At 33.6% G+C, this 15302-nt stretch overlaps 2 protein-coding genes across 2 annotated transcripts in view; one reads left to right on the top strand and one right to left on the bottom strand.

Annotated features, from left to right (window-relative positions):
- Positions 1 to 1288: 1288 nt before the first annotated feature.
- Positions 1289 to 7654, bottom strand: LOC117118801 (leucine-rich repeat and transmembrane domain-containing protein 2-like). Its single transcript, XM_033263499.1, has 7 exons — positions 7569 to 7654; positions 7079 to 7320; positions 5418 to 5483; positions 4508 to 4567; positions 3980 to 4048; positions 2590 to 2661; positions 1289 to 1664 (listed from the first exon to the last, which is right to left on the bottom strand). Exons 1-7 carry the CDS (start codon positions 7584 to 7586, stop codon positions 1589 to 1591), a joined length of 603 nt encoding a protein of 200 aa, XP_033119390.1. The 5' UTR covers positions 7587 to 7654; the 3' UTR covers positions 1289 to 1588.
- The window catches only part of LOC117118799, a 28053-nt gene continuing 14360 nt past the window's right edge, over positions 1610 to 15302 (top strand). Inside the window, exons 1-8 of the mRNA XM_033263496.1 lie at positions 1610 to 1656; positions 9460 to 9701; positions 10452 to 10517; positions 10898 to 10957; positions 11910 to 11978; positions 12274 to 12345; positions 14532 to 14603; positions 15015 to 15089. Coding sequence (XP_033119387.1) covers positions 11959 to 11978; positions 12274 to 12345; positions 14532 to 14603; positions 15015 to 15089 — 239 coding nt within the window. The 5' untranslated portion in view covers positions 1610 to 1656; positions 9460 to 9701; positions 10452 to 10517; positions 10898 to 10957; positions 11910 to 11958. The remainder of the gene's footprint in view (positions 1657 to 9459; positions 9702 to 10451; positions 10518 to 10897; positions 10958 to 11909; positions 11979 to 12273; positions 12346 to 14531; positions 14604 to 15014; positions 15090 to 15302) is intronic.

Here is a 15302-nt window from a genome sequence, read left to right as displayed (position 1 = left end):
CAAGCACATCTAACATCTAAGGAAAGAAGAGCTTAGATTGGTACCAGATAAAATAATTTTGTTATCAACATTAATACATTATGCTAATTTTCATCTTTGTAAGCGCATACGACATTGAAAATTATTTCTGGGACAGTCTTTTGAAGTGTGTAAAGCTCCATTTTAAACCCCTACATAGTCAAAATATTGAGGGGGGATGATACAATGGACCATCCCCACTTGTCAAATATTGGGGGGGGGGATATATCCACCATCCCTCCCGGGATCTACGCCTATGTTTATAATCGATACAGATCAACGAACTGAGTCAAGATCTATCTTTTAACAAGCGAGTTGTATAATAGGTGTCAAGAACTTAGCACAAAATATTTTCTAAAACGATCGTGATTTCCTTTAAGTGGGCACAGTCTAATTCCTGATCTACTAAAAAACATAGTACTCATTTTGTGGGTGTGTAGGATCATCAATGATCAGTTTAATTTTTTTTAAACTCTTCCTTCATAGATAGCATTAATATTTGTTAGATGTTAGCAACTATAGACCGATTTCTATTTTACCTGTTACCTCAAAAGTTTTACTTAAAAGAATTGTATACAACAGTTTATTTCAATTTTTAAAAGAAAATTGCATTCAACAAAATTGTGTTACCAACATGAAAATTACCGATTTAATTGAACGGATTGCTGATACTGTTGATCAAAATTAGTACATGCTTAAGATATTTGCTGATCTCTCCAAAGCATTTGACACGATATATCATAACATTCTTTTTACAAAAGTTAGAACATTACGGCATTCGGGGTGTTGCAATAAATTGGTTTGAAAGTTATTTGTAGAAGAAAAAGTTTGGAACTATAAACTCGGATACCAGAAAAATAAACTGTGGAGTACAACAAGGTTCGATTTTAGACTCTCTACATTTTATTCTGTATATAAAGATAGTTTTGACATTTCCAATGTCTTATATTTTATTTTATTTGCCGACGATAGCAATTTATTCACATAAATATTAGGATGGAATAATTGAATTAGTAAATATGGAATTAATTAAGGTCTTCAATGGTTTGATGCAAACAAATTATCTATAAATTAAAAAATACATTTTATTTAGCAGTAAACGTAAATAAATATGGATTTAAATAAACGCAATATAGTACTTGATAATACACCTATTAAAAGAGTCGATTAAACAACATTTTTAGGAGCACATATTGATTACAAAATAGATTAGCAAATACGTCGGTATTTTATTTTAAAGACAGTTTTTACCAACTTCTGCTCTGTTGACGGTACACAAATCAGTAATCCAACCTAATTGAACATATTGTAATTAAATTAGAGTGTAGCCAATACCCTAGTCTTACAGATAAATTATTCCGCGTGCAAAAGACAGCTATTCGTGCAATTGTATGGACAAGAAAATCTTGTGACCAATATTTTTCTAAATATAAAATACTTCAACTAAGGCATAAATCATCTCCAAATTGGGAGGATGGTTTAATAATGTGTTTGTCATTGTGTTTGTTAATACGGATTTCATTGAAAATGAAACATTTCCCAAAACATTTCAATTGCAGAGCAGGCCTACTCACAATTCGGATATTGAATCAAGACCTTCTAAGTTGCTTCCATTCAGGATTTTTATGCGATTATCACGTATGTACCTATATATATTATAAAAGAGAAAATGCATTACATAATGAGTAGGCCTATACTTTCACATAGGCCTAGATATATAAATCAGCTATAACACTCACAAAATTTGCCTCAACCATGCAATACTGGATAAGAAAATAGAAAATATATTTTGTCAAGCTATGTAATTGATTGATTGATTCATTGATTTATTTACTGATATATTGATTAATTGAGAGAGTGTTTGTTTGATTGATAGACATATGAATTGATAGATTGATTGGTTACAATGGCGTAACATTGGGGCCGGGGTCATTTGGCCTCTGAGATTTGGGAACCTTCTTGCGTCCCGGTCGCCAATTCCATTGTGGAACTTTATATATGCTTGTGTCGTGTTTTAATAATGTTGTTGTTATTGTATTCTAAGTGTCTTTAACGATGAAATAAATGAAATGATATTAGTGGCGGATCAAAGACGTCATCAATTTTAGAATTATGGAGCATTTTCAAATCTGCCGCAACGTTTAGGGAGAACCATCGACCCTGATGAATATGTGTATTTTCATTCAAATGCCTAACAGTAGTTTTGTAGGAAAAAAACATCTTACGTTGGCCTATTCGTATTTGTTATCGTATTTATAAGCCTGTTTAGGCTTCGCTTAGTTATATCAACAGCCATTTTCAAAGCATCATGAAACCATGAGTGACATACAGGTATTCAGAAATCCAAAATAAAGGGGGCTCAGGAAGTGGTTTTTACAGATGGAGCGCCCATACTACACACTTGTTGGGGCTTAAGTACAGCATTTTATGGCTATGGCACCACGGGATTGCACTCTAAAATTTAAATGTAGTTTTTTTTTTCTTTTTAATTTTCAAAAGTCAAGGGGGCCTTAGCCGGTTTGGGCCCCTTTTGAATCCGATGGTAATAAAGATTATAAATAAGAGACTTACAGACTAAAGAGCGATCCGCATCCTCTGAATCCACCTACAGGCAAATACTCTATTGAATTATAATCCATCTTCCTACAAAATTAACAAAACAGTCAACAGTTAAAATGACTCCAAACTTCAGTTGGTCAGTTTTTGGTATATCAGGTCTTAGGATCTTTCCTTTGAATGGTCCTCATATCCACACATTACTTCAGATCGTAACCAATTTTTTTTTTATTGGACAACGACAAACTATTATACAAAGTTTCATTTAAATCTATTGATAAGTTTTTGGAGATATTTAGGTATGGGACGTTGAAATTTTAAATGACCCTCAAATTCACATCCAACTGGATGGTCACTAACATTTATTAACTTCTTTCTTGTAACTTGGCTAAACTTTCAGTTTATCCGTTTTGGAAATGTCTTGTCTAGGATGTTTTTCATTGAATGGTCCTCATATCCACACCCTAATCTGGATCGTCACAAAAATGTAATCATCTCTTTATTGGACCTTGGCAAACTATTATAAAAAAAGTTTCATTTAGATTCATTGGTAAGTTTTTTAAGATATTTATGTCCGGGACGTCAGAAATTAAAATGACTCTCACATTTACACCCTAAATTTGATCGTCACCAACACATAATAACTTCTTCCTTGTAATTTGTTTAAAATTTCCAGAAAATTTAATTCAGATCAGTTTATATGTTTTTGAAATATCTAGTTTGGGACGTTTTCATGTGAATGGTCCTCATATCCACAACCTACTTTGGATCGTCACCAAATTGTAATCATTTCTTTATTAGACCATGACAAACTCTTATAGGAAGTTTTTTAGACCCATTGATTAGGATATTGAGATATTTAGATCTGGGACGTCAGAAATTTAAATGACCCTCAAATATACACCCTAAACTAGATTGTTGCCAAAACAAAATAATGTCTTCCTTGCAACTTGGTTAAACTTAAGTTGACACGTTTTTGATGTAGAGTGTTTGCCCGTAAATCCCTTTAATTGGTTCTCACATCCACACCCTACTCTAGATTGGCATTAATATTAGGAGGCACATCCTTGATATATGGTCTATGCTTCGACAAAGTATGGAAAAGATACAAAGCATGAAAAGTGACCAAAGTTCTAGGCGGAAACAAACCCAATGCAAAAAGATAGGAAAACGATATGGAAGAAAAAAGTATAAAACAAAATAAGAACAAAAGCAATTGGCTTTTCCAGCTCCTGCTGATAAAAGCCAATGATAACAATAATGATCAGGGATATGCTGCTGATGATGATGTAGATGATGTGATGATGATAATAAGAACGATACAACGTTATGATAAATAAATACAACGATGTAGATATCTAAATTTTTAAAAATCCATTTTGTTAGTATAAAAGCTTGTACTCACAATTCAAACAGGCTTGACATACCCATAAATTCTGTGCTGAAGTTTTGTATTTTATTGTTGGAAAGATTTCTAGAAATGTTAATAAAGTGTCATTAACAAAGAAAAAAGTAGTTGTTGTCCTAAATCTGGCAAGGCATTCGACGCTCGTGAAAATGTTGTTATTGTCTATTTATTTATTATTTATTTAGTCACACACATGATAGAACATAATTTGGTGTGGCACCGGTATTGGAGAAAGACTGTATTTCAGATATTGGCGACTGCCATAATCCAGCGTGATATACAGTGGCTGGTTCAGCAACACACCCTTTTTAACCGTGCTTGAAAAAGTTGATGTAAGAGATATATTGAAATGCTTAAAAGGAGTAAAAAAAGAACGTTTCTACTTTCACACACTCTTTTAGGTCTATCACTATTTTTCCAGCTAGCTCCCCCTAACTTTATCATCCCACTTTACCTTCGCGCCCCTCATCAGCCCCACCTCATTTCAATACCCCTAGATACACCACGGAACAGTGGTGGACTTACATTGCGTTTATTGTCTTCGGTAGCCGAGGAACTTTATTAAGGTTGTTTGATCGTAGGTCGCTAAAAATAGAAAATGGAAATAGATTCACCTTAAAATTAAGATTAAAATTATTTAAATGGTGATATTATTTTCGTACGCCCTAGTAAATAACAGAAATTGATATAAAACGAATCCAGTCGAGTCAAGTCACAGTCGTTCGTAGTCTATTTTTATGACACTGGGGACTTTTCAATTGAGTGAATGACGAGCACGTTCACGTCGACTTCAGGCGACCGTCAACGTGTTCACTGCTCATAATGATCCACCGCTGAAATCAGTTTGATTTCAGTCGACGAGGAGTCAACATGATGACGTCATGCATAACGTGATAAAACTTTTTGAGCAAGGATCATGCCTTACCATCATGGCGAATCTTCATAGAATCCAAAAAGCGATCCTCTTCGGATATTTCAGCAATGTGCTTGACGATGAAAAGTTTGTGCTTTTGTACAATGCTAATCGACATGTAAACTGTAAACCTGTTCGATGTCAGAGATGAAATTACTTGAAAATTGCATAGAATTAGGTCTCTGCTTAGGCCTAGCTAGATCCTTTCAGCGGGTCCGGTATCGCCAATCTTGAAAAAATGACGTCATACAGTCAACAGGGCGAGTAGATTTGGGTCGACGGTGAAAACGGGGTGAACGCGTTCTTAAATCTGGTGGTGAGCGAGGGGTTGGCGATCGCGCATGCGCAGTGCATGAAAATGACATCATGTCAAGACGTCGACTATGTTGACGTGAAAATCGAAAAGTGCCTAATATCCATTTTGACAAGCTGGATGATGTCATCGTCATGGTCGTCGACGGCGTCGTCGTCGTTGTTGTAAAGTAAGTTATATCTTTAAATGTTTCAATAAGATTCACTTACATTTGCTGAAGTTTAGTAAGGTGAAGTAGGTCCGGTACAGAACTGATCAAATTATATTTTACATCTCTGGAATAATTGCAATATTAAACATTGAATATGAAAATGCATAGATATTTGAAGCGATTTGATCGAATGGCAAGGTAATGTATAACTAAACACAGGTAATGATTTTCATTCATCTTCAGCCTGGACTTTCACTTGTATAAACTGTAATGTAACATTCAATAAAAACAAATGTCCGGTTTTATTAAACACTATATCAATATAAGAAGTACTCAGTGAACATATACGCACAGAGGAAAATATAGACCTTATTTTATACTTAGAACTATGAATGAACATTTCCGCTAAGCTCCGCCCCTTTGATAATAAGATTCCACAAAACAATGTAAAAACTTATACAAACACGTGCGTTTGTCGGAAAGCACGTGTGTTTGTTGGACACGCGGGTATTCCTGGCACTGTTTCTGATTGGTCAGTTGTTAAGTTTGACTGACATTCCAGAAAGGTCCATTAAGCAAAAGAGAAGACAGGGTTGTCAACATGTGATATTTTCAAGAAGGGGAAGGGTGCTATAAACAGTATGAATACTTGAAGTTAACCAATTTTATCAATATAATATAGTTAGTCTTTTGTGTGTGTATGTGTGTATGTGGGTGTGTGTGTGTGTGTGTGTGTGTGTGTGTGTGTAGTGTGTATCGAATGGCCGAGCGGTTAAGTCAGGGGCACCGTAACCATAGCCAACAATACCGGCATGGGTTCGTGGCCGCCTCGTTCCTAGTTGTGGTGGTGGAACAAGTCTTCTCGGATAAGGACTATAAACCTTATGCTCATGTGCACTTTAAAGAGCCCAGTACATCTTTCGAGACGAGTAGGGGGTACCCCGGTGTACTGGTCCACTCAGCTCCTGTCGTGGACAGATGAAAGGTGCGCCGGTTTACTGGCTGCAGAGGACATGAAGCGACCCTCAGGGGAGGAGAACGTTATTGAAAAAGCAACATCTTGTCCACTGCGCCACGAGCAACGATTGTTGGAATGCGCAATATAAATGGAAGGATTTGATTTTTGTGTGTTTTCCTCTCTTTTCACTTTTTCATTTTCATGGTCGAAAAAAAGATTAAAAAAATTTTAACAAAAGTTAAAATAAAAAGTTCACAATTTAAAGTATAAGACGAACTGCAAACACAGATATTTTTGAATTTCTTATGAGTTGTGATTTCCCATTGCCCTTCTTCTTCCTTTTATTGTCTAATCGGTACGATTACACATAGACTTTCTACAAGAGTTAAGTCAATAATGGAGCTTTCGTGACCGTTCTTGCATTTCCTGCACAACGAAGCTTAACGTTCTAGCATATGCAGATGATCTCTTAGTGACGTTTTAAATAGAAGTTTTTCTCATTTGTAGACCAGGCCAAAAAAAATATTTGTTCTTCCGTCTAATGAATTCACGATCGAATATAAAAAAAACCCCATTCAATTGACGTTACGTATTGTAATCCGAAGTTAGAGAGATTGACTATATGGTTAGACTAAAATTATAATCATCATTATCATCATCTTTATCAACATTAGATATAATCCATACGCATATTTATTGGATTGACAGCAGATATATAATGTTCAGGATGTGTAAAATTATAGTGACGGAATTAAACTTACAACGCCTGTGTGTCATTGGGTATTCCAATTGGAAAATACTGAAGATTCAGATTGCCACAATCAACAAGCTTTTCAAACTCAGAACACTTGCAAACACCATCTTTCCAGCTATTGCATGCAACTGGAATTGATGGCAGTGAAGTTATTAACAGAGGTCCCGGCAAAGTTTCAATAGGATTATCCAATTGTTGCCAAGACAATTGACAAGATAGCTGGAACAATACCAACTGTAACCACAGCGTCTGGTGATCAAATAATAAAGTCGAGTCATCTTCAAAATTGTATTCAATTTTTAAATGTATTTTCTTTATATTTATTCTGGATGAATACAAAACAGACTAAAACACATTGAAACAACCGATATGTATATAAGAACAATTATAGAACATTGCAGCGTTATTACAACAGAAATTGTTAACTGGGTCTATTTTTACTACAGTAAAGTATTTAAATATTTTTAAAAATGGTGTAAAACAAAACTTTCACTTACCCATATACTTTTTGACATTTTAAAAAATTTGTCTGTACACTTTTCATTCAGTAACGCATATGCCTCATAAAAGTGCAAAGAAAGGAATGATAACTGTTCTTATTGGAAATATTATTTGAAGAATGAATATCAAACTTGATTAAGCTTTCGTTAATATGAGAAAATGATAAGGTATGCATGTGTTGACAAGGATATAAGAGGCATAAGATCTTTGATAACAGTTGTCGGACCAATAACAAGAAGATAGATGGCGCTAATACTCACCGAGGTATGATGGATGACGACACTACACCATTACGTCATTGTAGGCGAAACCATACCTGACATGTAGCATTTGGTTTACCAAGAGATAACTTCAATTGAATTCGAAACTCATATCAATGGCATTATTAATGTTGAACGACGCTATTTGATTCAGTACAAAACACGACTAAGATTATTAATAATTATCATTATAATCATTATTATAGTATTATGGGTTATCTTACTTTACTACAGAATTAAATGCTAGAATTGACGTTAAATTTTCCAGTTTGTTAATTAAAAACGTAGTGGTTTTTTTTTTAAAGAGGAATAGAGCGAAAGGGAGGGGAGTGGTGATGGTTGAAAATTAGTTTGAGAGATGTATTTTATAGAAAGAGATTTGCTGTGGCAGAGATATAAGCTCTTTACTGAGTGCTCTTGATTATAATTATTGATATTCTTGGGAAAAGCTGAAGGTTTTGCAATTGTTAAAAAATAAGTACATTGGTTTACTTCCTTTAAATTTATGTTCTTTGTAATATCCTGCCAGTCGTTAGCATTTATTATTCACGATTTGAATTGCAACAGTCATATTAGTAATTAAGAATGCATATGATTAGAAGCACTTTTTAGACTGACCTCATTTTTTAAACAATTACTGTTATTAGTAATTGTTAATTATTATTATTTTGTTTATTATTATTATTATTATTATTATTATTATTATTATTATTATTATTATTATCATCATCAATTATTTTTACTATACAATTCATGAAATTTAATATTCCGAGAAACCAAGGAGACAGAGCCTGTTTATTTAGTCTTGGATCTAAATTAACTAAACAATTAACTATTATAATTAGTCCGGTGTTTTTAACAAAATCATATAGCACTGGTCAACACTATATCTTATGAGCATTGATGTGAATTGAAAGCGGTTTACATCCTGGATAACACATGCTACATCTTATCAGTTTCTCATATTAACCAAAGAGTTAATTATGTCTGATATTAACTTGACAGATAAGCTTATGAAGCCAATAAAAATTGTCATCATTCACTTCTTTGTTACTTTTATTAAACATGTCGACCAGTAATTGGGTAAGTGTTGGTTGATATTTTACGCCATTAGTATAATATATATTTATTCAACAGTGTTAACGGCTAACTTCCTTTAATATCATATATATATATATATACATATATATACATATATATATATATATTATATATATATATATATATATATATGAAACTTACAGCGCCTGTGTATCATTCGGCGCTGTAAGTTTAACATATATATATATATATATATATTGTATTATCTGTATATCATTACTATAATGTCATCCATTATAGCTAATAGTATGGAGCACCCATGACTGTTGTTCTATTGTATTTTTACCTATCTACAATAATAAGAGTGACATATGAATTTATTTTCATGTGTTTATTACACCGTATATTACCTTGTAACTATGATTTACATGTCTGTAAATTTCGTTCTTTAAATATAAACAATGAAAGATCACGATTTTGATTTTTATCAGAAACTTGTTAAACTTGGTCACAAAAGTGGATAAGGGTTTATTGCTTTTAAAATATCTGTTGTTTACAATATCATGTTGATCGTTTGTATCATCAGGCGCTGTGGTTACAGCTGGTATTGTTCCAGCTATCTTGTCAGTTATCTTGGCAAAAGTTGGATAATCCTATTGAAACTTTGCCGGGACCTCTGCTAATAACGTCACTGCCATCAATTCCTGTTGCATGCAATGGTTGGAAAGATGGTGTTTGCAAGTGTTCAGAGTTTGAAAAGCTTGTTGATTGTAGCAATCTAAATCTTCTACATTTTCCAATTGGAATACCGAATGATACACAGGCGCTGTAAGTTTCATTCAGTCATTATAACTTATCCATTTCATGGTGTCTAACAGTGACGTATATACGGAGTGTCCCCACTCCTCTACTCCCCCTCCCCCCATATTCAAAGCATAAACATGACACTCATGTAGTTAATTCACTTCATATCATGTTGCAAGCTAGATCACCTCACTTAAGGAACGAGCAACCATTTCACCTTCGCCCCAGCCCCTCCTTTAGTAGAATCGCCACTTAAGTCTAAAAGATATTTATTACTGCTGTACTACTATCAATGATTATGAAGAAGATGAGGATGATAATGCTGATGATGACAAGGATTATAGCGATGGCGATTATGATCAGATGACGATGATAATTTATAGTTATAATTAATGATGACGATATTGGTGATTACTTTATATTGTTGATTCGGCTGTTGATGATGATTTCTGATGGTGGTGGTGGGGGTGATAATGATGATGCCGCTGTTAATAATGATGACCATGTTTATGATCAGAATTATAATCTTACGATGCGGTTGCTTATACGGCTATTGATGATGATAACGATGAATACCGTACATGGTTTTAAATCCCACTATTCAATAAAAAGTCACATTGTCTAACAAGTTTACCAAACCATGTGATAAATAAGTGCATCACAATACCATATAAATTATAATTAATAAATTACATAGTATTTTCCATTTGGACAAATCCCATGCATACCGTATGTCTTAAACTGTATTCAAATTCAAAATTGCATTTATTCCAGAAATCTAAAAGGAAATTCCATCAGTTCTGTGCCTGACTTATTTCACCTTACCAATCTTCAGCAAATGTAAGTGAGTTTGATTGAAACATAGTTAAAGTTAGAATAATTTTAAGCAGGCGTGGCGCCAGAATTTGCCTGACGGGGTGGAGGGGAGGTCCCAGACAGATAGGCAAATGTCACCAACTAGAGCAAAGTGGGCGTGATCGGGCGTCGCTCAAAATGTTTCGAAAGTGGTCCAGGAGGCGAAAAATATGACAATTTAGGTGTTTCAAAAGCCTTTTTAATCGATTGTATAGATAGAGTCTACTATGTAGGAAATATCAACTTGTATATATAACGTGTTTTGTATTAATGCTAAACACAAATTTACCTATTAAATTGTTAGCGTTACATTGAAATACATACATTTGTAAACCTATTATTATTATCATTATTATTATTTCCAGTGAGCTGCAAAAAAACAGGATTATTAAAGTTCCTGTGTTACCGAAGACAATTAACGCAATGTAAGTTTAGCTCTTCTGGCTTAAAATTGATGATACCACCTTAACGTCAACCGTGATAGGCCTTGTTTTCATTAAAAGTGAGGTTGTTGTGCAGTTGAATATCGAATAGAGAAGGTGTGGACAAACTTGCTCCCCCAGTTCTACTATACCATTAGAAATATCCCGAGCACGTAAAGGGGACCACTACCTCATATATAACAATTCCCTGCTCAGCCCCACCGTGTTTGGGGGCTATAAGGTGCAATTTTTAAAAATAAACACATACCCAGAACCGTTCTTTTAGACTTTAAAAATAGGTTCACAACATGAGTGTTCCCAAAATAATATAGGCTTATTCTCCAACAAGGTCCATAATTTGTCGATGGGTTCATGTATCTCGAGCCTGTCCCCCTATTCATTTCATATTAGTCGCCCTCTCCCCATGTCAATTAATACACAACTGTTAACACTGTCAGACAAGGTGCTATTCCTATTCACTTAAAAAACACTTGGGTCATTATTTCACTTCTTCAGCAAATTGTTTTGCAACAATAACTTAAAAACGAACAGGAAAATAATTTATTTTTGAGCTTACGAAAACGATAACGAATATGGTTACATCAAATTTGTAGTCGACCAATCACATACAATCTGTCACAGCATTATCTATCCATGTATTTTACATGAATCAACCATCAATTTCAGCCCACATCTGTATTTTCAAGAATGTCTTAACCGCGAATGTCGATGATGAAGATAATGTATTCGTGTTTGTTATCGTTTGCATTTTATGTGGTTGCAAAACCTTTCTATTTTTTAGGTAGTGGCCTATGCAAGTTTCGTTCTGATTGGTCAGTTGTAAAATTTGTTTTACAAAAGGTCCATTTTGAAAGGAAACCTAATCACGTCATAAAAACATCTAATGGCCTCGTCAAGAAATATAACATACAACTGCCAGATTTTTTTTTTCTAGAAATCTTTCCGAAAATAAAATACAAAACTTCAGCACAGAATTTGTGGGTATGAAATATCTGTTCGAATTGTGAGTACAATTTTTTGCTGTTAATATCAAGTAGATGGCATATTTATGAAATTTGCCAAAAAATATGGTGTTTAATTATTGAAGATAATAATTCTTTTTTACGATCTAACATATTATATATCAGGTGATACCGATGACAGCTAAACAGTGATCAGAGGGTCGCCGGGATCGATTTTCAATAGTGACATACCGAACGTTTTGCTTAAAAAAGTTTTCTATAAATACTATGAAAATATAATTAGTGAATCAAGAAATAACGGTAAAATGAAATGATTAGATTATTTTTATTTTGTAGGAGACTGGATGAAAATGCAATAGAGTATCTTCCCGCAGGTGGATTCAAAGGATGCAGCTCACTTTCACTTCTGTAAGACCATTCATTATGATAGGGAGTGAAAACTAGTCACGTTTCACCCTTTCACTCTCCACGTCTCATTTACAAAATTGCAGGCTACAAAGCCTTCTCCTAATCAACTCTTCCCACGTCGTACACACTCTCTGGGGTGACCTTTCTAGAAGATAACTTGACTTTTAATTCCTATATACTAGTACCACCTATAATCTCTAATCTTCATAAAAGTTCAACAATTGATGACGTAACTGTAATCGTTATTGTTTTTGAAAGTTTGAAAAAGAAATTTAAAAAAAATAATATTATAATATATATAATATTAGATGGCGCACACACTCTGCACTTTTTCGGCCAACAGGAATCGATGAAGACCCGAAACCAGTGGCGATGGCGCCAGTGTGGTCGCAAGACACCCGTCGAGGAATCCCGAAACCGTGTCGGGGAAGAAGTCAGTGATGTCCGCTCACACACAGCGGAGATGAATTCGTGTCGTCTGTCGCAAAGCAGTGTCTCTGGCATTACGCGTAATGCTCTGTCCACACTTAGATTCATTTTAAAAGCCCCCCACCCCACCCCCGCAATACACTTTGCGTTACACTGTACCGTGATCTTGGGTGGTCAAAAATGTCTCTAATACAAAATATTTATAGAATTAATTACACTGATAGAATTTTAAAAATGAAAGACAATAAGAAAAATATTGTAAATACATCATCAATTAATCTTAATGATATTGCTTTTAAAATATGCCTACCTACTTGTATAATAAACATTCTCAATGACTGTAATATGGATAATATTTTCTTAGATCTGCAAAAAGATGATAATAATGTGAGCACAGATTGGTCTCTCCCATTGACTTGATGATGGAACTAATAAGTCAGCAATAGAAGACTATATGACTATAAAGAACGTACCAAATTTAGAAGACTGCCTTCTCGATACATGGAGGGTGCATCAGTAAAATTTAAATTACTTCAAAAATACGCTTCTTCTGAACTCAAAAACATGCAAAATTCTCAAATAAGCCATGTGAAGATGACATTTGCAAACTCTGTAATCAGGTGAAGAGAATGATTAATCCACTTTCTTTTAAGTTGCCCTATTCCTGATAATATCAGAGAAGTCGACATTGCCAGATTTAAACAACAGCTTTATAGTAATAATCTTCTACATGTTTTCCAAGAATTCGAACAGTTTGATAACAGAAATAAATTACATTTTATCCTCGGAAATGAAAATAACAAATTTATTATAAGAATACCAACATTTTAATTGATTGGTTTGCACGACTTTTAAAACCAGTCTTATATTCTTGTTTAGTTTGTAGTTCATTTTAAGTGTTTAATCTGATTGGTGGATGGGCAATAATGTAATTTTGAGTAATGTGCAAATCTCTTTTATAGTTAAGAATGTCATCTTATATTTAGTTCTTTTTTTTGGATGCACCAGGTTTTGTGTAACATGTGCTACTGTTATGAAAGTGTAATCCAATAAATATTGAAAATATATATTGTATCAACATTTTATGTGACAAATAATAAATTTGGTGTGCCTACATATGGGCTCTGTGATGTCATATTACACCAAGTATGGGCATATCACATATATTATCACCTTGAATGTGATAGTGTGGACAGAAATTTGGGCCAGGTGTTGTCTGAAAGAGACCAATAATGGTAATATCATATTTTTTACAAACTGTTAAGTTAAACAGCAATATCAGTTTGTCAAACAAGAACAGTTTTATGTGACAGTATGTGTGATTTGCTAATAAATGAACAGGTATTCCAACTATTTTCAATTTTCTTAATGCATTTTGTATATTATTGAACTGATGAACTAAAAATGTTGTCCTTTTGACTTTGACCGAGTGTTATATTGAAAATATTCAGTCAATCAATAAATCAATAAATCAATAAACAATTCCTTCAGTTGAGGTATGCCAACGTCGGGCCAGAATCCATGAATATGTTAATTCCGTGTGTTGTTTATTTATTTACTTTATTCATTTATTTATATTTATTTAACGTATGGTCCTACCTTTTTGCGGCGCCTTGAGACGATTTTATTCTGGAAGGCGCACTACAAATATCCCACCATTACCATTACTAACTCCTTTATACAACCATGTACTGTACACAATATTGTATTTTCACTATGGTCTAATTATGATTTCACTTTTATGTTATATACTGTAGGCATATAGCTGTTAATCGCATAAAACTTCTAGATGGAAAACATTTAGAAGGTCTTGATTCAATATCCGATGGGTGAGTGCAGTCCTAAGGGTAATTTATATATTATCTGTTTCAATTTACAGTAATTAATAATCACACACACACACACACACACAACCTCCCCCATCCCCACCCTCCAAAACACCTACACAAAAACTTAAATGTGTTTTCCAGAATGGGAAAATATTAGTATTATAAATAAGCACAGAGAGAATCAGAATCAAACGGGTGTACCATTACACTCTTCTTTTCTTGTATTTCTTTCGTCTTTCCCCATTGTCTTTATTTCTTCATTTCTTGTTCTTGGTTATTTAATTTGTATGCATTAAGCTGGTGGTAGCCACTATGAGGTGCACACTTGTTAAATGTCTGTTGTCAACCGAAATAAAATATGGATTTACTGTATTAATTACTCTTTGGCTATCTTTATAATTTTTTATACAGGACGTTTAAGAGAAATATGATTACCAACGTCACTTCTTCAGCCATGCAGGTACTATGCAAACAAGCTGGAATATTGTGAGTTAGCTTGGCAATTTGAAAAATTATATTGAAATACTATACTATATGTCAGTGATTATAATTATTATTATTAAATATTATTATTTATTATTATCATCATCATCAATAATATTATGTGTTTTTTGGTGTATATATATATATATATATATATATATATATATATATATATATATATATATATATATATATATAGAGGGGGTCTCTAAGCGA

The sequence above is a fragment of the Anneissia japonica genome, unplaced genomic scaffold (genome assembly GCF_011630105.1).
Source record: "Anneissia japonica isolate Jap-2015-1 unplaced genomic scaffold, ASM1163010v1 scaffold737_len1565949_cov176, whole genome shotgun sequence".
Lineage (NCBI taxonomy): Eukaryota > Metazoa > Echinodermata > Crinoidea > Comatulida > Comatulidae > Anneissia > Anneissia japonica.
Note: the sequence above shows the minus strand (reverse complement) of the source record. Positions and strands in the feature narration are given on the sequence as shown.

Excerpts from the sequence above, each read along its gene's own strand:
- LOC117118801 (XM_033263499.1), bottom strand. Across the intron at positions 4,568-5,417 it reads CTTACTAAACTTCAGCAAAT|CGACCTACGATCAAACAACC; the intron begins GTAAGTGAATCT and ends TTCTATTTTTAG. Across the intron at positions 2,662-3,979 it reads ATGTCAAGCCTGTTTGAATT|GAAGATGGATTATAATTCAA; the intron begins GTGAGTACAAGC and ends TTAATTTTGTAG.